Source organism: Elephas maximus, chromosome 17 (assembly GCF_024166365.1).
Source record: "Elephas maximus indicus isolate mEleMax1 chromosome 17, mEleMax1 primary haplotype, whole genome shotgun sequence".
In the NCBI taxonomy this organism is placed as follows: domain Eukaryota; kingdom Metazoa; phylum Chordata; class Mammalia; order Proboscidea; family Elephantidae; genus Elephas; species Elephas maximus.
In genome coordinates this window covers 87,217,982-87,240,963 of record NC_064835.1, presented here as the reverse complement: position 1 = coordinate 87,240,963, position 22,982 = coordinate 87,217,982, and the positions used below count along the sequence as shown (strand labels likewise).

General features: G+C 48.5%; 1 protein-coding gene across 12 annotated transcripts in view; it reads left to right on the top strand.

Moving 5' to 3' along the window:
* Positions 1-22,982, top strand: part of INPP4A (inositol polyphosphate-4-phosphatase type I A) — a 156,226-nt gene that overhangs the window by 91,675 nt on the left and 41,569 nt on the right. For 10 of the 12 annotated variants that reach the window (XM_049857277.1, XM_049857267.1, XM_049857271.1 and 7 more), the window contains 8 exons: positions 2,512-2,602; positions 3,268-3,415; positions 7,507-7,637; positions 9,764-9,868; positions 10,369-10,477; positions 16,391-16,574; positions 18,759-18,977; positions 20,069-20,324. In XM_049857277.1, coding sequence (XP_049713234.1) covers positions 2,512-2,602; positions 3,268-3,415; positions 7,507-7,637; positions 9,764-9,868; positions 10,369-10,477; positions 16,391-16,574; positions 18,759-18,977; positions 20,069-20,324 — 1,243 coding nt within the window. The remainder of the gene's footprint in view (positions 1-2,511; positions 2,603-3,267; positions 3,416-7,506; positions 7,638-9,763; positions 9,869-10,368; positions 10,478-16,390; positions 16,575-18,758; positions 18,978-20,068; positions 20,325-22,982) is intronic. The other 2 variants (XM_049857275.1, XM_049857274.1) reach the window with 1 other exon arrangement.

The window sequence follows — 22,982 nt, the reverse complement described above, 5'->3', positions numbered from 1 at the left end:
GATGGAAGTAACCAAGGTGCTCATCAGTGGATGAATGGATAAATAAATTATGGTATATTCACACAATGGAATACTGTGCATTGATAAAGAGCAGTGAAGAATCTGTGAAACATTTCATAACATGGAGGAACCTGGAAGGCATTATGCTGAGTGAAATTAGTTGCAAAAGGACAAATATTGTATAAGACCACTATTCTAAGAACTTGAGAAATAGTTTAAACTGAGAAGAAAACATTCTTTCGTGGTTATGAGAGCGGGGAGGGAGGGAGGCAGGATGGGACAGAGGTATTCACTACTTAGATAGTAGATAAGAACTACTTTAGGTGAAGGGAAAGACAGCACACAATACAGGGGAGGTCAGCACAATTGGACTAAACCAAAACCAAAGACGTTTCCTGAATAAACTGAATGCTTTGAAGGCCAGCGTAGCAGGGGCAGGGGTCTGGGGACCATGGTTTCAGGGGCCATCTAAGTCAATTGGCGTAATAAAATCTATTAAGAAAACATTCTGCATCCCACTTTGAAGAGTGGCATCTGGGGTCTTAAATGCTAGCAAGCAGCCATCTAAGATGCATCAATTGGTCTCAACCCATCTGGATCAAAGGAGAATGAAGAACAAGGACCGAGGTGATTACGAGCCCAAGAGACAGAAAGGGCCACATGAACCAGAGACTACATCATCCTGAGACCAGAAGAACTAGATGGTGCCCAGCTACAACGGATGACTGCCCTGACAGGGAACACAACAGAGTATCCCTGAGGGAGCAGGAGAGCAGTGGGATGCAGACCCCAAATTCTCATAAGACCAGACTTAATGGTCTGAGACTAGAAGGACCCCAGTGGTCATGGCCCCCAGACTTTCTGTTGGCCCAGACAGGAACCATTCCTGAAGCTAACTCTTCAGACCTGGATTGGACTGGACAATGGGTTGGAGAGGGATGCAGGTGGGGAGTGAGCTTCATGGATCAGGTGGACACTTGAGACTATGTTGGCATCTCCTGCCTGGAGGGGAGATGAGAGGGTGGAGGGGGTTAGAAGCTGGTGAAATAGACATGAGAGAGTGGAGGGAGAGAGTGGGCTATCTCATTAGGGGGAGAGTAATTGGGAGTGTGTAGCAAGGTGTGTATGGATTTTTGTGTGAGAGACTGACTTGATTTGTAAACTTACACTTAAAGCACAATAAAAATTATTAAAAAAAAAAAAAAGAATGGTGCTCCCACAGGGGAGGGCTATGCCCTGGAGCCTGCCTCTGCTCTGGGCTCCACAACTGGCCACCCCTAGAGAGAGAGCAAGAGCAAGTGGGTGAGAGCCAAATGGGGGCACTGCAGTCGGAGGGATAGAAGTACCCTGTGGGGTGTGGGATCTTGAGTAGACGATTCCTTGAGACTCTCATTATTCTGTGTTCATAATCTCCTCTCCTGACAGTCAGGGCTTCACACACATCCCACGTCCACACACCCGTACCTTCTCATGCCCACTCCCCTCCCACCTCTCCCACTCTCTCCAGCATGCTCTCCAGTACCTTCTCACACTTCCTCTCTCACACATACTCCCCTTCCTCTCTCCCACCATCTCTCACACTTCCTTTCACGTACACTCCACCTCCTCTCTCTCACTCCCCAGCACACTCTCACACACCCTCTCACACTTCTCTCATGAACACTCCCCGTCCTCTCACACCCTCTCACACTTCCTCTCACACATACTCCGCCTCCTCTCCTATACCCTCTCACACTTCCTGGCACACACACTCCCCCTCCTCTCTCACACTCTGTCCAGCACACACTCCCACAGCCTCTCACACTTCCTCTCACACACACTCCCCCTCCTTGCTCACACCCTCTCACACTTCCTCTCACACACACAATCCCCCTCCTTGCTCACACCTTCTCACACTTCCTCTCACACACACTCCCCCTCCTCGCTCACACCCTCTCACACTTCCTCTCACACACACTCCCTCTCCTCTCTCACTCTCTCCAGCACAAGCTCCCACACCCTCACACTTCTCTCACACTTCCTCCCATGTGCACTCCCCTTCCTCTCTCTCTCCAGCACACTCCCCCACACCCTGTCACACTTCCTCTCTCACACACACTGTCTCACACATGCACCCTCAGGCTCTCAAGCTAGAAGTCCAAGAACCCTGACAGTGGTAACTAGTCGTCGTCATAAAATGCCAGGATGCCTCATTTGCCCAGAGAAGCCCAGACCGATGGGTGTTCCTGTGCACCGTCTCTCCCCTCCTTCCGTTTTACACAGCAGCACATTGAAGCGATTTAGGCAGAAGAGGTGCATTTTTAGAGAATTGTGTTTGTGTGGAATACTCTCAGTATCTACTGGGAGGTGAGCTAATTTGTCTTGTAACTTGGCCAGTTTATTAGTAGAGTGTAGTGGTGGATGTTAATTTTAAGAGTTTTTTGTGATGTATTTAGGTCACCATTTCTGTCCAGTGCTCCGGAGTCATCCGAGTCTCACAGAATTCTTGTGTTTTTCTGTACGTGCTATTAGATGGTTCTGCCCGTTGATGAGAGCTTGACTGAGTCATTAGGAATCCGATCCAAATATGCTTCATTGCGAAAAGACACTTTACTAAAATCAGGTAAGTGACTTCTCCCATTGGTACTCTTGTCCACTTGGGGCCCTGGTCACCCTTTCCTCCTACCGGCTGTGAGTCACAGCCGTGGCATGGATTCCTCTCTGCTGGTCATCGGCCCACCGTTCTCTTGGCCAGCTCTGTAAAGCATTGGGAATGCTCAGAGAAAGGTGGTTCTTCCTTCATTTCCCTCTTTGCTGTTTCCACATTGGGCCTGTTGTTGTTGGGTGTTGTCAAGTCGATTTTCGACTCACAGAGACCCCATGTAACAGAGTAGAACTGCCCCATAGGGTTTTCTAGGCTGTAATCTTTCTGGGAGCAGATCGCCAGGTCTTTTTCCTGTGGAGCCCCTGGATGGGTTCAAAAGGCCAACCTTTTGGTTAGCAACTGAGTGCTTAACCATTGCGCCACCAGGGCTCCTGAGAACCATCTCCCTGCCCCATCCTCAGCCTCTGGCACTTCAGAGTTAGTTACATGCTCTGAGGCAAGATTTCACATTTCAGGGAGAGAAATTTTCAGGTTCGGTCACTTGGTGGATTTTTGGTTTAAGTGTTTGTTTAAATGTGTAAGAAGACTAGAAGATGTCACCATCGGTCGAGGGCCAGGGAAGGGGGACCACGAGGCAGACCTGCCGCTAGCCCACACACAGCCCCTGTCTCCTCCCACCTCAGTGTTTGGTGGTGCCATCTGCCGCATGTACCGGTTCCCGACCACCGATGGCAACCACCTGCGGATCCTGGAGCAGATGGCGGAGAGTGTGCTCTCCCTGCACGTGCCCCGGCAGTTCGTGAAGCTCCTGCTGGAAGAAGACGCAGCCAGGTGAGGCCATCCTACCCACGGAATGTGCCCCTTCCTTTCTAGAAAGCTCCACGATGTGGTGGACAGAGCACAGCATCAGATGGGCTTGCTGCAAACCCAGCCTCTGCCTCTCGCCACCTGGTGACTTCGGCTTCACGGCCTTGATTTCTCACCTATGTCACGGGGTTCCGTCATGAGGATTTCACAAGACAGCTTGCTTGAGGGGCCAGATGTGTGCTCAGGCCTGCTCCTCCCGTTCCTCTTTTTTTTTCTGCTTTCGTTCAGTCTTCAGGAAGTTAGAAATAGCTGGTGATTCTTTGGTTACAACTGCCACAGGTCAACAGTTTCCTGGTGGCGCAGTGGTTAAGAGCTCAGCTGATAGCCAAAAGGTTGGCAGTTCAAATCCACTAGCCACTCCTTGGAAACCCTGTGGGGCAGTTCTGCTCTGTCCTGTAGGGTCACTATGAGTTGAAATCGACTCGACAGCAGTGGGGTTGGTTTTTGGTTTAGGACATCTTTTGGAGCCACAGTGATAAAGGCTCCAGAATCCTGAGTATGATTTGTCAGGGTGCTGAGGTCCCTTTAGGGCGAGGATGGAAACCCCTCCACATCTCTTAGCTAAGGGCATGTTTTTTATTGGTTCTACTGGGTTTTTTTTTTTTTTCCAAGACAGGAGGAAGTCCTGAGCAGTGGGCCAGGCACTGCAGTTCACTGCCTGGCTTGGCCTATCATTTCTACTCCTTGTCGTAGAACAATTTTACTTATAAGCTCAATATAACAGAAACATGAAAGAAAATGATACAAACTCTTTATCTTGAAAAAAATTCAAACTGAGAAAAATTGCAAGAATAATGCAATGAACACACATCCAGCTAAATTCACCAATTGTTAATATTTTGTTATGTTGCTTTATCTCTCTCTATATGCAAATCTTTTATATAATTATTTTAATTTTTAAAAATTTCCTTTCATGGTCTCGGGGAACATCTAGCTCAATTGGCATAACATAGCTTATAAAGAAAATGTTCTACGTTCCGCTTTGGTGAGTAACGTCTGGGGTCTTAAAAGTTTATGAGCGGCCATCTAAGATACTCCACTGGTCTCACCCCTTTGGGGGCAAGGGATAATGAAGAAGACCAAACACACAAGGGAAAGATTAGTCCAAAGGACTAATGGACCACAACTACCACAGCCTCCACCAGACTGAGCCCAGTGCAAGTAGATGGCGCCCAGCTACCACCACTGACTGCTTTGATAGGGATCACAATAGAAGGTCCTGAGCAGAAGCTGGAGAAAAATGTAGAACAAAATTCTAACTTACAAAAAAAGACCAGACGTACTGGCCTGACAGAGACTGGAGAAACCCTGAGAGTATGGCCCCCGGACACACTTTTGGCTTAGTAACGAAGTCACTCCTGAGGTTCAACCTTTAGCCAAAGATTAGACAGGCTCATAAAACAAAACAAGATGAAAGGGGCACACCAGCCCAGGGGCAAGGGCTGGAAGGTAGGAGGGGACAGGAAAGCTGGTAATAGGGAACCCAAGATGAGACGGGAGAGTCTTGACATGTTGTGAGGGTGTTAACCAGTGTCATAAAACAGTATGTATAGTGTTTAATGAGAAGCTAGTTTGTTCTGTTAACTTTCATCTAAAGTACAATAAAATAAATACAAGTGTCTCAAGTATGAACCAATCCTTTGCTGTGTACTGCCAAAAAAAAAAAAGAAACTGTAGAGTTTCAAATCCCTTATGGCTTTTGGCCAAGATCTAAACTAAATTACATAATAGTCGTTTACTACCTACAAGGATGTAGAATCTGCTCCATAATAAATTTCAACATTTGCCCAAAAAAAAAAAATTTTTTTTGCTTTCAGCTTTGTCCATATTTGTATATATTTATGTAGCTTCCAGTCATCTTTGACTAGACTCTGACCCATGACGACCACATGTATGTCAGAGTAGAACTGTGCTCTGTAAGGCTTTCTAGTAGCTGATATTTTGCAAGTAGATCACTAGGCCTTTCTCCCAAGGCTCCTCTGAGGGGACCCAGACCTTTTGGTTAGCAGCCAAGTTAACTATTTGCACCATGTAGGAACTCCTGTATATAGCTACAACTTACTTTTTCATGTATCTGCAGTTTTCATGTCATAATTTGTAATTATGGCATAACTTTCCATTATTTGGTATACTGTCATTTTAAAGAGTTCATTCAACAAGTGCTTTAGTTTTGAGGATTTTTTTTTAGCACCAAACTTGCCTCGAATGCCGTGCTCCACTGGGAAAGCTTCTTGGTGAACATGACAGACTGTGGGAGACGATAGTGACAGAGCGCTAGTACACAGAGGCACCCTGCATATGTCAGTGGTGTGAGGAAGTGAGAGAGAGAAGAGGATGAGGGAGCCACGTGAGATGCCAGGGCAAAGAATTCCAGCAGGCAAGGCTCGTGCGCTCCTGGAGCAGGCCTACGGCTGTTGTTGTTGTGTGCCGTCGAGTCGATTCCAACTCATAGAGACCCCGTGTGACAGAGTAGAACCGCCTTACAGGGTTTTCTTGCCTGTAGTCTTCACAAGAGCAGATCACCAGGTCCTTCTCCTGCAGAGTTGCTGGGTGGCTTCGAACCACCATCCTTTTAAAGGTAAGCAGCCAAGCGTTAACCAGGGCTCTCTAAGCCAGTGGCTAGTGCCATGGGTTTGCTAGCTGTGAAGAGAACATCAGCTTCTCCACAGCCTTGCCTGCACTAGTGTTTTACACATTTTTTTTTTTTTTAGTTAGTAATTATAAAATGGTATAACTTTTTAAATACCAACAATTTTGTCTATGGCTAAAAACTTGCATGAAATTATCTTTTATATTTCTCAAAGGAAAACTTGTGCACAATATAAAAAGTCAGATAGTGTCAAGTGTCTTTTAACAAAAAAGTCTCATGGCACCTGCTTTCTGCTCCACTTCCCAGAAACAGCCACTTTTACTATTTTTGTGTTTTCCGTATGTGTAAGGCACTCTCTAAATTAATGCACTGCAGAGATATAGCTACTGATGCCCTATGGTGGGAGCCCTGGAGGCGCAGTGGTTAAGAGCTTAGCTGCTAACCATGAGTTGGCAGTTCGAATCCACCAGCCACTCCTTGGAAACCCTGTGGGGCAGTTCTGCTCTGTCCCGTAGGGCCCATGTGAATTGGAATCAACTCAGTGGCAGTGGGTTTGGTTCCGATGGTGAGGGTTTTCACACTTTGCCATTCCCCATTTTCCTTGGATAGTTACACCTTATTTTTTTGTGTGTGAAATTTATATTGTTTTCATCGTTATGTAGTTATTATTTACTGCTGAGCTAAGGAGTTCACATTTCAGTTCTTACACAGCTTTTATTTTTTTCTAGAGTTAATAATGGCCTTTTTCTCTTCTCCTCTTCTTCCTCCTCCCTGCCTTCTTCCTTCCCTCTCCTGCATGCCTGTCAAGCACACACACACACAAGATAAGGCAAGGCCTGACCCAGTGGCTGAGAAGCCAGTTCTAGACCGAAGATAAGTGGTTTTGTATTCTGCATCTCTCTTCTGTGGCAGGTGGAACAGAAGGCCTCAAACGTCATCAGAACCTGAGACCCCCACAGCAGCCTCCCCAGGGGGAGCAGGAGGCGAGGAGGAGAGGGCCTCTGAGCAGTTCCTGATGAGCCTCCCTTTCTGTGCTCTGGGGAGCACACACAACAGTCTGCCCAGACTCAGATGGGCTCTGTCCAGTCCTCCGCATGGTGGCCTATGCAGGAGGCTGTCAGGACACCGGGGGAGGCCGTCGGGGCACCATGGCAGTGTGCATTCCCGTCACCTCCCTCTGCTCACCTCTCGTTTTTAGTTTACCCCGAGCATTTGACTAGGTACCTGTTAAAACCTTCACCAAACACTTCCCCGTGTGCTCAGCTCTACTTCTCATTTAGCCATCCCTCCTAGAGCTGTGTGTCCTTCTGTCCCACTGGCTGTCCTTTTGGCTTGTGGTATAGCCGCTGGCCTGGCCTGATATCAGTCATGCCTCCGTGGACATTTTGTCCTGGTTAGGACTCCTGTGCCCCTCCGGGGAAGCGAGCCAGCTCCATGGCCTGATGTGTGCATGTTTTGCCTTTAGGGTCTGTGAACTGGAGGAGTTAGGGGAGCTGTCCCCTTGCTGGGAGAGCCTTCGACGCCAGATAGTCACTCAGTACCAGACCATCATCCTCACATACCAGGAGAACCTGACTGACCTCCATCAATACAAAGGTGGGCGCTGTGTCTCTCTGTCAGCTGGGCTCTCTGCTCTCCATTTTCCAGAAATCTGCAACCCAGGGTCACTGAAATGCCCTCGCCAACATACATTTGAATGTATTGTTAAAAATAGATTCCTCATGTTGGTGTGACTTCTTTCAAGTATGGGTTTTTAGATCTTAATTAAAAGAACAAATCTGTGATAATTGCATTGAAAATTGTTTCTCTGATTGAGTCATAGCCAAAAGTTTTTTTCCCAGTCTGGTGAAGTCTTTTGTATTTAATTTTTAGGAGATCCCATTTATCCAGCTTATCTTCTGGTGTTTGTGTATTGTTCATTATGGTTTATACGCTGTTTATGCCGTATATTAGGGCCCTTAGTGTTGACCCTTTTTTTTCTTGTTATCTACCAAAGCAACCACTGTAGAAGGAAAATGAATAGAGCCAAAGGCCTGGGCTATTGGCTTACGTCGTTCATTCACCTTGGTCTGATAGCAGTGAAATGACCAGGCTGTTTCCCTTGAAATAAAATAGCTTTCTGACTTTCTCATTTGAAATATTCAGTAGTACTTGTATTGAACGTGTAAATTGTCTGGGTCTCCTTCTTGAGACTCAAAAGAGAAAGTGAAGCACAGACACTCACTTTTCTCCTTGAAAGATGCCGGCTGATTTTCAGGGCACTCTCAGGCTAGATTCAGAACGTTCTTAACTTGTTCCTTTTTTTTTTGCAAATGGGGTGCATATTTTTCATTACTTTATTTAATGCTTTAGCAGTTGAAATTATTCTCTGTCTTCAGATTCTTCCGTCCCCACCTCCCACCCCCATGGGATTTCATAGTAAAATTGTAAGCCCATGATGTGGTCTTGACACGGAACACATGAACCTATCCATGAACTTGGCTGAGAAGCCAATACAGGAATGGCGACATCCTGGGTTTGATTTGGATCTGAAGAACGAGCTTCAGATAAAATGCTATCATCTTCCTGAAGAAGCTTAAGGACCTCCCCTTGCCAGATAACTGTTCCCCAGGAAAGTGTGACACCCACCCAGCCTTGAGTTTTCAAGAGCAGAGCCTCTCGGTGTTAACGTGCTTTGGATCCCCCGAGAATCTTGTGAGAACGCACGTTCCGATTTGGCAGGGTCTGAGATTCTGCCATGTCTCACGGACTTCTGTGGTGCAGTGCCGCTGGTCTGTGGACCACTCCCCACGGATCAGGCTCTGGAGTAAAACCTCCTGTGGCAAAATGCAAAACAAACAGCTGCTGATGTGCATTTTGTAGGCTGGTAAAATTACCTTCCTTCTGTTTTAGATAAGGTCGCTGTGAGTCAGAACCAACTTAACGGCACCTAATAACAACAACAAATTAATTTGCTTTTTTTTTCTTTCCACTAGACAGAATGTTCATTTCTTATTCTATTCTGATTGCCAGTTTGATTTTTAAGCCTTTTCTTTTCTAGGCATGCCATTCTTCATTTAATTAGTCATGGATTCTGCTTGTAGAAATGAGATTGTGACTGTTTGTTACAAAGCATCATTCAACTTCCTGTAACTAACCAGGCATAAACTAGGGAGCACATTTAAATTTGTACTCCCGGGGGCTAGAATCAGTGCTGGGTGGCATTGTTCATCTCAGTAGACTTTGGGTCACAGGCAGGCCTTGTCATTGTGTTTTGGAATTGAGGTGTGTGGCGCTAGCTGACCAGTTTTGTAGGTCTTGGATGATGGCAGTCTAGAGTTGGAGCTGGTGGTTTTGAGTATGGACCTGTTTGTTTTTTATACTGGTGCTAACATCGTGTGTACAACGTTCACGTCCACATGTCCCATCTCTCTGTTGAAAGCTGAATCACGGGAAGGCAGGACACCGGTACCTAGTGTTCTGATGTTGCTTCCACCCTGCTCTTTTCTCTACCTAACCACCCAGAACTGGTCTCCTGGCCAGCGAGCCACCCTTCCTTCAACATTGTACCCACCCACCACCTGGAAATGAAGTGCAGTCATGGACAACTTGGGATCCTCTAGACCAGCCCCAGGGCCTGCCTGCCTCCGTGCGGCCGTATCCTCAAAATGTCCATTTCTCTAGTTGCTGCTTGTGTGTGTGGAACGCACGCTGATGACCTTCTCTCATCTCCCATTTCTCAGGTCCCTCGTTCAAAGCGAGCAGTTTGAAAGCAGATAAAAAGTTAGAATTTGTTCCCACAAACCTGCACATACAAAGGATGAGAGTTCAAGACGATGGAGGATCAGGTAACTCTTTTTCTGACCCTCTTGTTGAGTCCACATTTGACTCTGTTTCTTTCTCAGTGCTCGGTCCCTGGGGTGCCCCATGCACGCCCCAGCCTTCCCAGCGTGTTCTCCTAGGCAGCTCGGAGAGGAGATGTGTCACAAAGACCTTTCATAAGGAACGCAAACCCCTTCCTCTGGTCTCTTCTTCCTCCTTCCTGCTTCCCCTTATGTTTCTGTGGCAGAAAGGTGGCCGTCAGTCGTGTTTCCAGAAGGGACGTTGTGTGGTTTCCTACAGTCCCGTGTGGCTCCACCCTGAGACATGTAGAAGCGCCTCTCTCTGGGATGATGGTGCTGGGCCCCAGCAGGCCCTCAGCCAGCCCAGGCTGTGGGATTAAGGGAACCAGAGGCTGCTTGGAAAAGGGCTGGTGGGGCAGGATCCTAGACTGGTGTGCCTGCCTCTGTAGCTGGCATGTCCACAGGCTTGAGCCCCGAGTAACGGAGAGGAGCTTTCTGTCATTCAGATCAGAACTACGACATTGTCACCATCGGGGCCCCAGCGGCACACTGCCAGGGTTTCAAATCAGGAGGTCTCCGCAAAAAGCTGCACAAATTTGAAGAGGCCAAGAAACAGTAAGTAGCTGGAGGGGCCTTGTTGTCTTTGAACCGCTGTCTGATGCTTTCCAAGTTCAAGAAATCAAAATATGGCCGCGAAAACATGCCAGCCATTCCAGTATGCTTTTGCGTGGTGGGAGGAGCTGCCTTGTGGAGCCTGTGCTGCTGTGTGTGTGTGTGTTTGTGTGTGTGTCTGTGTGCGTGTGAGAGAGAGAGACTGAGCTAGGTGAGTGATGAAGGCACCTGGTTAGTGGTTCCTTCCTTCCAAAATGAGTAGCAAATTGTATTCATGGGAGCTGCTAATCCACCTTTAAAACAGTGTTCCAGGCGGCCATCCTGTGTGGCCTCTCCATTGGCTCGGCGGTCCTTCAGAGCTCACAATCAATCGGTTGAACACCACAAGATGTAAAGCCTGGAACAGGTTGTTTGCTTTCTAAAAGGACAGCTGTGATAAGCATTCCTAGTTTCAGACAGACCCAGTGGGCTGCACTGAGCTAACATCTTAAGTAGAAAGTTGCCAGGTAGGCAGGGCAGGGAAGGGCATTTCAAAACAAGGAAATGGCACAGGCAGTGGTGTGTGGCGAGGTGCAGCCAAGTGTATGGTGCCTGCAGGTAAGGAGCTGATGGGGAGACACAGCTTCCCTGCCAGCCTGCTCCGTGCCGGGCTGTGTGCTAGTGACCAGAGCTGACATATGTGGTCCCTGAGGAGTTCAGGGCCTTGCCTCTGAAGCAGATGAGTCAACAAGCACGGTTTAGAGTGATAGTGCCGTGAAATAGGCATGCCGAAGGTGCTGTGGGAGCCTGGGCAGAGCATGGATCTGGCTCGGAGACAGCTGCTGCACTGGACAATGTTACCTGTCAGGACTGGAATGCATCAGGGGTTCAGAGTCAGAAGTGGAGGTGATGAGTGTAGATGGTACTGTGAGATGGTTGAACCGTGAACTGGAGTAAGCAGCATGAAGGTCTCAGGTCTGGGAAGAATAATTACGACTTGAGCATATGTTTAGGCTGATGGGAAAGATCAGGTGAGGTGGAAGAGAAGAGAACCTTGATGGAGCAGGGTTCAGGAGAAGATCAAATAAAGCAGGATCAGGCAGTCCTAGACAAGACAAGAGAAGAAGACGGGATACAGAGAGATTTGGGGGGCAAGGAAGAGCAAACTGAAGGTATTGATGGAACAGCCTCTGCAGAAGGTGTAGTTGGAAGAGTCGGCCTTATCCATTGAGATGGAGTGGTCTGAGGATGGTGAAGCCAAGGCCCAGGGGATGTCAAGAGAAGCCAGCAGCGGGAGAGATGGGGAGCTTGGAGCCAGCGGGCCAGGCCTGACTGTGCTGCCGTGGCCGGCACTCAGGGCATGACTTGATAAAATGGACCATGGCAGGGTCCAGGTGGAGGGTGAAAGGTTAGGCGCAGTGGCTGGTTGGGGGGGTGAGGGGGTCAAAAGTGCAGCTAGGACCATCGCTGGCCATGGGGCAAGGCAGGTGGGGAGCAGGTGGGTGGAAGACAGTGTACTGCAGAGAGCCTGCCCCAGGCCAGTTGGGAGATGGGAGGAGAAGCTAGGACAATCCAGGGATAGGAGGAGGAAGGCCAGCCTCTAGGGCTGGCAGCATTTAGATACAAATGCAACGCTAAAGACAGACATCCTGGGAGACACCCAGAGAGCCTGCTTGGCCCCGATTCAGCCTCATGATTGGCCCCAAGGGCACTTCCCTAAGCAGACAAGCCAGATAACCAGGTGTGCCTCAGGAGTCACTGATTCCAGGGCTCCTGGGAGAATACAAAGAGGAGGAAACTTGTCCCACCACAGCTCTGCACAGCTGGCCAGAACATGTGTGTCTGCTGCGCCATTGCGTGTTGCTGTGTGGAAAGCGTGAGTGTGATCTGAAGACACTGTGTGGGTCCTGCTCCCGGAGGCCCCAAGGAGAAAGCTTGTTATTTCTTTGTGGCCCATCAGGAGGTGGGGCCACCCGGTGTCCCATCCCAGGAAGGTTGGGAGTGTTGGTTGATACTTGGTTACACTGCATGTTAAGAAACAACTTCAGAACTTATTATTTCCCAAAATGCCCTGTTAGTACTTTTCAAATACATAAATTCTTGAATTTAATTTCCTAAGAGTATTGTAAAATCACGTGTGGATGTGGTTTTCGTTATTTAAGCTTTAAATGCCTATGCAACTTGCCCAGCAGTGGAGCATCTCCCTGGGGCTTAAGCACAAGGCAGCGCCAGGCTGACGTGAATGAACACATTTGGCCATTTCTAGCTTTAATCAACCCTATAGTCGGGAACTCAAAAAAAATCTTCAGTATCTTGACGAAAAGCACTTGGCTTTTTCAATTTTTTTTTTTTGCATTTGGTATTTGCTAACAAATTGCTAATACTTCGTTTTGGTTCTTTTCTGTAGCAGTTTTGAGGAGTGTTGGTGAGTTCTCTGTCTGTGGAGAGAGTGTCTGTTGGGTCCTTGCTCTTGTGCAGAGAAAGCCTGTGCTGTGCTCTCCCTGGGCAGGGCTCCCCCTCACTGCCTGCCTTGTAGACAGAGATCACCCTTCCAACTGCAGCGTTCTTTGATAATGAATAGCAGCCTCCAGTCTACTGTTTTACCTGTCAAGTCTGGCAGCAGTGTGTCACGAAACTCAATCTGAGAGGAGAATGGCCACCTTCTATTTCTCCCAGAACAAGGGAGAGTCCAGGCCTGGGAAAGTCCCCCCAGGCGCTGGGTGTTCCAGGCAGCCCATTGGTACAGCTGGGGATTAATTCCTTTCCACCTTCCTTAAAAGAATCTTGGGGATGTTCATTTTTCACATCACTGTTACCTCTTATGTGAATGAAGCCAGCTTACATTTCATGATACTTAGGATTTATGCAGATTTTTAAACCAGCTTGAAGGCCTTTGGTAAATGCCAGCCCAGATGTTGGCTGAACCTCACCTGGAAACTTCCTGGAAACTAACCTTCCTCAGGTTCCCTCTTAACCAGGACATCTAGACCTTCCAAAGCCCAACCTGGCCTAGTTACCCTCCACCCCTCCCCCATACACACAAGGTACACCTGAGACAGTGGACGGTGAAGGTAAGGGAGGAGGGTGTTAAGCAGAGGAGTTAGTCGTTCCCACCTGGAGAATGTAAGGGACTGAAGCCCAGTCAGATGGTCCCCAGGTCTCCTAACTTGTCTGCCCTGTGTGGAACCCAGCTCCCCTCACGCTCGGACACTGCAGATGAATCCTGCTTTTGTCTCATGTCCTGAGTTACTGTTGGCCATCAGCCCCCAGCCTCTCCTGGCTGTGGCCAATGGACTCCACCCTAAGGCTCCCGGAATCCCAGTTTTCCATAGGTCTGAGGCAGAGGATCTGGGCTGGGGGCCCTAACTCGAGGTCCACAGACCACACTGAGGACTCTGCCTCCTGGGGCTGCCTCGGGGTCATCTGAGGAGGAGCTGGGGAGACAGGACAGCTAGTGGATCCCAGAGTCTCTCTTCCCTGGAGTTAAGACTTCCTGGGAGTACAGGAGCAAGATGTGGCAGTCTGCTTCAATATGATTTACAGCCTTGCAAACCCTACGGGGCAGGCTGTTCTGTCCTGCGGCGTTGCTGTGAGTCAGAAATGACCCGACAGCGGTGGGTTTGGAGTGGGTTAGGGGAGCGCACGTGTTGTGAAGCGGCAAGATGTCTGCACCCATTGTTCCTTCCACCTCCTTCTTGGGGCCGCCCTGTTTTCAGAACTAGGTAGTTGGGCACACTCGCTTTCATGTTCTTAGTCATCCCTGAGCCCCAGTCTCTGGAATTTACTTTCTCACCCCTCTTGTGTGCTTCACAGACTGTAAGTCCCAGATGACCATTATTAGAGCATGACCTCCCAGAATACAGGATGAGTCAACAGACCGAAATCAGACCTGGTGCCGTTGAGGAGATTCCGACTCATAGCAACCCTATAGGACAGAGCAGAACTGACCCACGGGATTTCTAGGGAGCAGCTGGTGGATTTAAACTGCTGACCTTTGGTTAGCAGCTGAGCTCTTAACCACTGAGCTACCAGGGCTCTCTCATGTTTTGGGGAGGGTATGTATTTATGTATAAGTTGAAGTATTTACCTATACATAACCACCTATATACCAAAAAAAGGAAAAAACCAAACCCGCTGCAGTGGAGTTGATTCTGACTTAAGCGACCCTATAGGACAGAGTAGAACCACCCCATAGGGTTTCCAAGGCTGTATCTTTAAGAAAGCAGACTGCCACATCTTTTTCCTGAGGAGCAGCTGGTGGGTTTGAACCTCTGAACTTTGGTTAGCAGCTGAGCGCTTAACCCCTGCACCACTGGGGCTCCTCCTCATCTGTATACACGTATGTATGTCTACATACAGCACATATTATAGATGTGCTCTGAATATCTGGGAAGAGTAGACTTTTTAAAATCCTGTTTTCAGATTGTATTTTTTTAACTAAACTGTCTTCCACGGTGGCGGTTCATTTGGAAGGGCGACTGCAGGTTGGACAGTGTGTGCGCATCTCACTGTGAAATGGCTCCTCGCACTGCGCAGGCTGGGCCGCGGTCGGCTGCATGGGCTTCAGGCAGATCCATTGTTTTTTCTTGTGGCGGTGTGGACTTGTGGTGTTTTTTTCTTTCGGGGGTGTTTGGGTTTTTGGTATGTGCATGTCTGTCCTGTAGTCAAACAAGGGGAGGGGTGGGGGCAGTTTCCTGGGTAACCCTCCTCTGGGTCACTTGAGAAAGGGGCCGATGGGGAAGGTACTCAGTCCTGACTCTTGTGACCCTCAGCTCCAGCAGAAGTGACGGAGAGTGTGGTGAAAGGCACCTTCTGTCCTTAACCCTCTCCCTTTTCCCCAATTTCAAAGGGCAGCTTTTTGAGGGGACCAGTCAGAGCCCTTCATTCCTTGTACTCAGATCACAACTTCAGACTCTTGGGAGGAAACCGCCATGTTGTTGGCTTATATGTCTCCTTCCTGTTTTCCTTGGCTCCCTCAGATGGTCCTAACAATAAATTTATAATATTGGCTTGATTTGGGATCTTATGCTAAGAAACATACAATTTATTGTCTCCGTCTAGTAGGGCTAAACGTGCCCGCCAGGCCCCACGCAGCTGGAGGACGTGGATTTGGTTCTCCGGAGCCCCCTATTTGCGGTTGGGCTGCAGCTTTAGCATCAGGCCCCTAGACACACATGCCGCTGGGTGGTGAATGGGCGAGGAAGGAGGAAGGACAGGTTTTCAAAGCCACCGAAGTGTTGGAGCCTCTCATTTGATTTGGCACTTTTCTCCGCCTCCTCGTCATCTGATGGGACATGACTTTCCAGGATAGAGAAGTCCTGGAGCCGGAGAGGAGTTCCGGGAAGCCCAGTTTTCTGGAGACGTGGTGGGGTCAGACTTGTGGAAGAGGAGAACTATGGGTGTGTTCACAGAAAGTGAAGACCTGATTGGCCAAATGAAAAAACAGAAGTATCTTGTGACGAAACCCAGTACCCGCTGCAGAGCCTCTCCCTTCACTGTGATAAATTGGCCCCTTCTAAAAAAAAAAAAAAAAAAAAAATTTTTTTTTTTTTTTTAGAATAAGCAGACCCCACGTCTCCTTTTAAGAACTCTTTACAAGTTGACAGATGAGGTTCTGAGGTGAAAGATTTGAGGCATCTGGGTAATTTACTGGGTATGATCGTTCAATATCTATACACGTATGTACACGTGGCGCAAATACAGATCCATATGCATCTAGATAAAAGGTGTAATATATGTATTTCAGTATTTCAAACGATTTTGTAGACAAAAGGATCCCCTAAGATTTACCCATCAACAATTAGACTTTCCTAGGAAAACACCTCGGAGGAGCAGAATGCTTTATTTTAGCATTAGCTATGGGGGAGATGCGTGGGAGGATGCTGCTGAGTCATTGATTCAAGAGAACCCCTTAGAATCTGTTCTTACTCCTTCTAGTACGTCATCCAGCTGCCAGTCCATAATCTACATACCACAGGACATCGTCAGAGCAAAGGAGATTATCGCCCAGATCAACACCCTGAAAACCCAAGTTAGTTACTATGCAGAGCGGCTCTCCAGGGCTGCCAAGGACAGGTCCGCCACTGGCCTAGAAAGGACGCTGGCCATCTTGGCAGATAAGGTAGGAGGGCCACCCTGCTACGCGGTATGGGTGGGGGGTTCCCTTGGGCTCCTGGAAGCCACCGGATGCCCCAGGGCAACCCAGGCGTGCTTAGAGCTATCCACACAGTGGACTGACATTGAGACAAGCTTGAAAGATCTAACTTCAGATCTGGTTCTCCCAAAGGCCCAGGGAGGGTTGGTGATTTGCCCATGGTCACAGAGCTGGATGGGGACAGGCCAAGGACAGCCCAGGATTCATGACTTTCAGCCACTGCCTGCAAGTCCACAGGGGTCATTTTTTTGAGACTGCTCCATGCTGTTCTTAGTAATCACCTACTCTATTCAGCAGATTTTTTGAGGCATTTTTATTGTACTTGGAATTTGAAAAACAAGCAAACAAAACTATTATGCAAACATAAGATAAGAACAAGATAATTTTATTGGATTATATATAATCAATAAACTAGCTTCAAGGCACTCTGGTGGCGCAGTGGTGAAGCGCTTAGCTGCTAACCGAAAGGTCAGTGGTTGGAACCCACCAGCTGTTCCACAGGAGAAAAGATCTGGCAATCTGCTGCTGTAAAGATTAGAGCCTAGGAAACTGTATGGGGCAGTTGAGTCGGAATCCACTCGATGGCACAGAACAGCCCCTATGTAACGGTTAAGATTCCTTTCTGTCTTTGCAGTCTCTTTAGCAGATTGACTGCAGTACCTCACCTTCTAGTTTAATGCTAATTCAGTAATAAAAATAATAATAAAAAATAGCTTCTAGTTAACCATGATTTGAACCTGATTAAAAATATGTAAATATTAGTCCACAGTTGGGGAGTGGAAACATCAGACCGTTTTGATGACACTGTTTCGAATTACTTGGTCTTAACACACACGTGTTCACACTCCCACACTCACACACACACCCCTACACACCGTAACTCTGATCACACCTCCACACTGACATCCGAGTGAGCTCTTCCCGATCGCAATGTGTTATATCCTCACGTGTGTTCACAGCAGAAGGATTGAGAGCCGGGGGTTAGATACACAAGAAAAAGACGGTGTTGTCAGAAGTGAAATTAGACTTCATAGAACCCCTGATTCATACCGAATTCCCCTGAAACAGAAGTGGTATGCCAAGGATCCATTTGCCCAGAGTCTAGGGCTTCAGGCATTAGATGCTGAGGTACAAAAAGATAAGATTGGAAGTTGGAGGGCCATCAGAAAGTTGGCAAAGGCGGAGATCACTGTTGCTCTTTTCAGGCCCATCCCTGGGAATGGCAGGTCAGGGCAGGTAGGGGTCAAAGAATGAATGCCAGAAAAGATGTCATGACCTTCCCACATCTTTCTTGTGGTCTTCAGTCTTCTTGGTGGGGAATTATATTTTTTATTTATTTATTTTTGGTGAAGATATACCCAGCAAAACAAACAGCAGTTTTTATGTGTACAACTCAGTGACGTTAATCATAGTTTTCAAGTTGTGCATCCATTCTCACTATCCTTTTCCAGATTATTCCACCTCCATTGAGGTCAACTCACTGCCCCCTAAGCTTCTCATCTGATCTTTCAAGTTGCGGTTGTCAGTTTGATCCCATATAGATAATTCTTTAAAAGAGCACAATGCTCAAGGCAGACATTCTTTACTAGTTCAGCTAACTTATTGTTTGGTTTAAAGATGACTTCAAGGGATAATTTCTGTTCAGTGTTTAAGCTTTGAAGATTATATCTCAGAGCAGTAATTTCAGGGGTTCATCCAGCTTCAGTGGGTCTAGAAATTCTGGACGCTGTGAGCATTTGAAATTCTTTTTCACGTTTCCCCCTTTTGATCAGGACTCTTCTATAGAATCTTTGATCAAAACATTTAGTAATGGTAGCCAGGCACCATCCAGTTCTTCCCATCTCATGGCAACGGAGGCAGTTGTTCACGGAGGTGGGTAGACATGCATTCCAGTTCCTCCTCCAATTTCTGACCCTCGTTTGCCTCTGCAGTTCCGGACGAATACAGTTGGTGGAGAATTCTTGCTAAGAATCAGTCCAAGCCCACCATGCTGCAGTGTGCCTTTAAGTTCAGACATTCTGGGTTGTGTCACTGTGAACAGCAGAAGGGAGGCATACTGGACCTCAGGCCAGATCTCCTTCTGTATGAGAGGACAGGCCTGTCTACCCCATGCCCAATGGCTCAGTGGCTCTGGTTTATGTGTGCCTGCAGACCCGGCAGCTGGTCACAGTCTGCGACTGCAAGCTTCTGGCCAACTCGATCCATGGTCTGAATGCCGCACGACCCGACTACATTGCCTCCAAGGCCTCCCCCACCTCGACCGAGGAGGAGCAGGTGATGCTCAGAAATGACCAGGACACCCTCATGGCCAGGTGGACGGGGAGAAACAGCCGATCTTCTCTGCAGGTGGACTGGCATGAGGAGGAGTGGGTGAGTCTGCTGCGGGGACCGCCTCCCACCAAGGACTCAAGTTGAACGTTAGAAGCCTATTGCCAGTCTTTGCCCATGGGAGGTGCCTGAAGGATTTGTGAACAGAGTTCAGATTTCCATATCACATGGCCCTTGAGCAACCGTGTTTAGGGAGGGAGACTGGAATTTCAAGTCTTGTGTCCAGCTGAGGAGAAGGACTGTGCTGTGGGCTGGGTAAGCCTCAGACATGGCTGTGAAGGAGGTGAATCTTTTCCCGAGAGCCCTTCCTTGTTGGAGGTCCTCCCTCATCTCCCTGTCGTCTGAGCCCTCTCCAGCCCCTGGCTGGTTGAATCACCCGAGCCTCTCCCACTCCCTCAGCGCTCTGCCTGCAGTTAGCCTTCCCAGGGAACTGTTCTGGGACATGTGTCCAGAGATGTGTGGGCTTAGGTGCAGGGGCGGGGAGGCGGGCGGGAGGATTTGGGAGATGCTGCTGCTGAAATGCATCCTATTACTGCCTCCTCAGAGTTGGCACTGAGAGCAGAATGTGTCTCTTGGGGGACTGACATATCATACAACTTACTTTTGTCGTTGTCGCGACTATAGTTCAGCAGCGTTGGGCCACGAAGCACTAAATAACTAACCCGCAGCCCAGGGGCCCTCCAGCTCTGGCGTCCTGTAGTCTGTGTGGGTTCCCACAAACCACTCCCTGCTCCTCCTCCCCATCCTCGATATCAGTGGTTTCTGTTCCCCTCCATCAGAACGGGACCTCCTCCTCTGAGTGTGTGATGGCTGTAGGTCTGCAGTGGAGGGAGTTGGGGACGAGACTGGCTCCCTGGGCTCTGTGGCCCTGTCTGCCTGTACCAGAAGGCAGCCTCTGTGACAGTTACTACAAACATCTTCCAGACTTTAAAAACAATGACCAAAGGAGATTGATTCATCTTTTGAAAAGCAGCTGCAACCGTAATGGGGAATTATGGATCACCTCAGTGTTTTTGAATCTTACGGTGGTGTAATCTTGGCCATGGCCAAGGCAGGGTGGAGAGGGCTGGTCTGTGTTCTGTTTTGTTTTTTGCATTGGAGAGCTGACCCAAACGGGGCCTTTTGGTTGGAAGGAGAAAGTGTGGCTGAATGTCGACAAGAGCCTGGAGTGCATCATTCAGCGGGTGGACAAGCTGCTGCAGAAGGAGCGTCTGCAGGGCGAGGGCCACGAGGACGTCTTCCCCTGCGCTGGCGGCTGCCCCAGCAAGAAAGGTAACTGGCGTAGCCGCGCCTACTGGATCCGACCGGAGGACTCCTTCTGCGATGCCCCCTCCTCACCATGCCCCTCCGCCACGCCGTCTGCTGCATGCCACCCTCACCTGACCACACGTGCGTATGCATCCATGCTTCCCAGCCGCCGCCGCCACCTCACGCCATGCCACTTTGTCCACCTGTGTGTCTACCTCAATGAACCCCTCCCCGAATGCAGACTGCCTGGAGGGCTGCCAGGCAGAGCAGGGGCCGCAGTGTGTCCAGCGGCAGGCAGAGAGGGCACAGGCTCCAACTGTCTTCCCGTGTGGCTGGAGCCCAGGCATGAGCTGATCAGGGTGCTCCTGTGTCCACGGCAGTGAGGGCGGAGCTCCTGGGCTCATCAGGTTTTTAAACCAGTCCGAGACCCTGAAAGAGGCCTGGGTGCAGATGACTGTCTACTGGGACCGTTTACTGCACTGGGAATTGGTAGACTCAGGAAAGGATGAGCGCGCAGGGACACAGCTGGAGAGGTGTCACCAGGGCCACCAGACTTGTTGAAAGGCTGGTTGTTGTTTAGCTGGGTGTGCTTCCGTGTAGGAGAGTCGTGTAGCATTGGGACTTGTTGATAACTCAGGGGTAGAACCACACTTCTATGCTTCACAGGGGCTGAGTTAGGTCCCTCTGTTCAGCACCACTCTCCCAGAGAGCCCTGTCATGGGCCTGCCCACACATCAGAAACAGGCTTCTGTCTTCAGAGATGCACGTCATCACCCTGGCCCGTGGTCACCAGCCTTGAAGCTAGGCAGTGTATCCTTTCAGAACACGCAGATCCTTGGTCCCTGGATTTCAGGGACCTCCCGCCTTTTCCTCAAAGACCTGGAGAGGATTATGGGCCAGAAAGCTAAGATCTGACAAACCTCGCTTCTGCTGCCTCTTTGCACACTTTTGGAAGTTATAAGTCATAGCAAGTAAGGCCCGGAGCCCTGGTGGCTGCCAGCCAGAAGGTCGGCAGTTCAAATCCACCAGCTGCTCCTTGGGAACCCTGCGGAGCACTTTTACTCTGTCCTATAGGGTCGCTGTGAGTTGGAATCGACTCGGTGGCAACGGGTTAAGTAAGACCCAGATGTTCCGGGGATAGGCTTCATATACTGAGAGTTGTAAAATTCTGAACTGGTTGAGTTTCATTTAAGGTGGGGTCCTGCTCCTTTATCATAAGAGCCTCTTGATAAATCCTTCTTCCGTTTATAAGGTGTGCCCTTTGCCTTTCTGGTCTGCCTGCAGTCTGTTTTCAGGGCAGTATTTCATTCGAGCCTCTGTTTCAACAATACTCATGTTCTCTGCTCTTCCGTCCACAGGGGGTTAAGCTCAGCTTCCCCAGACACGTGATTGTTCATGGAACTCCTTTGTCTCTACTTATGATGAGTTTCTTTATGTCAGTTGTGTTTGTTTTTAACTTTTGTCAAGATTCATTACTCATTTCTCTTTAGTATTGTCTTATTTGTAATGTCAAAATTTCTCTGAAGTTACAAAATGAGTAACTTGGTGGATTTTTTTTAAATGCAAGAGTTAATTTGTTTAATCGGATATGCTGTATATCCATAACTTAAATGTCATTTTTGAAGGCACATCCTGTATTGTATAAACGCAGAAACACTCAAATGCAGGTGTAAAGCTATTTACATGAATATCTATGCTGTTTAGGGCTTGACGTGTAATTGTGTTGCCACAAAAGCTCTGTTGTGATCATGGGAATATGAAGCAGACGTATGAGAGAATCTAGCTCTGCTGATCAGTACTCAAAGAGTTACATGAAACCATATGCCGCTAAATTAACTCCAGAAGGTCCTTCATTTAAAAATCTTTAGCTTAGCTGAGAAGCTGTCAGACTTCAGTGAGATCAGGATCAGAAAGAACCAGGCTTGTGAACTCATTTTGGTCAGTTCCTTGACCTCAAGTTCCAGACCTTGTACTTGTTTTGACTTTTTATGCTATTCCAAGCTACTGCAGCAGTTGTTTTGGCTTAATGTGTAGGTTGTGTTCGCACCAACATAGATATTTTATACAAGCAACTCTCCCTCTTGGGAAGACAAGGTGTTATGACTTTCCATTCCCGCTCTCTGTGCCATCCTGGGACCTTGGTTTTCATCTTTCACCAAGGAGCTGCCCCTTCTCAGCTCGCCCTTCTACAGAACTGATCAGGGATTTAACTGCAGGTGGGATCACACAGGGCCAGGGCTCTGTGGGGACCAACTGGCGAGTCCCTGCCAGCTGGTACCACAGAGGTCCCTTAAGCTGCCCTTTGCTTCTCCTGTTTTCCCTGTAAGTGGTCCACAGCATGCCTGCGCTCCCTCCTGCCATGGCATACTGCCATTGTGCTGTCAGGATTGGGTAGCTTCCATTGCTTTCTTCGTGGATGTTCCCATCTTCTCATACCCAAAGAGTCATTCGAACACTGGACCAGGTTTCCTTAACCTGGAGTCTATAGCTGCATCCCAGTTTCGTGTACCCTTGAGATCATATGCTAACATTTGTATGTGCTTGGAGAGAAAGTCCGTAATGGTCATCAAATCTCAAGGAACTTCATGACCTAAGAAATTGCAAGCTACTGGCCTGGGCGTCCCAGAGAAGACCTCTTCTCTCTCCTTTGATTAAAAGATTAGCAGCCAGGGTTTAATCCCTGATGCCTTCACAGGAATAGTCCCAACCCAGCTGTTTGGGATCACCACAGAAGCTCGTAAAAACAGGCTCCTAGACGTTCTTCCTCGTCCAAAGACAGAATCTGGAGGAGGGGTTAAG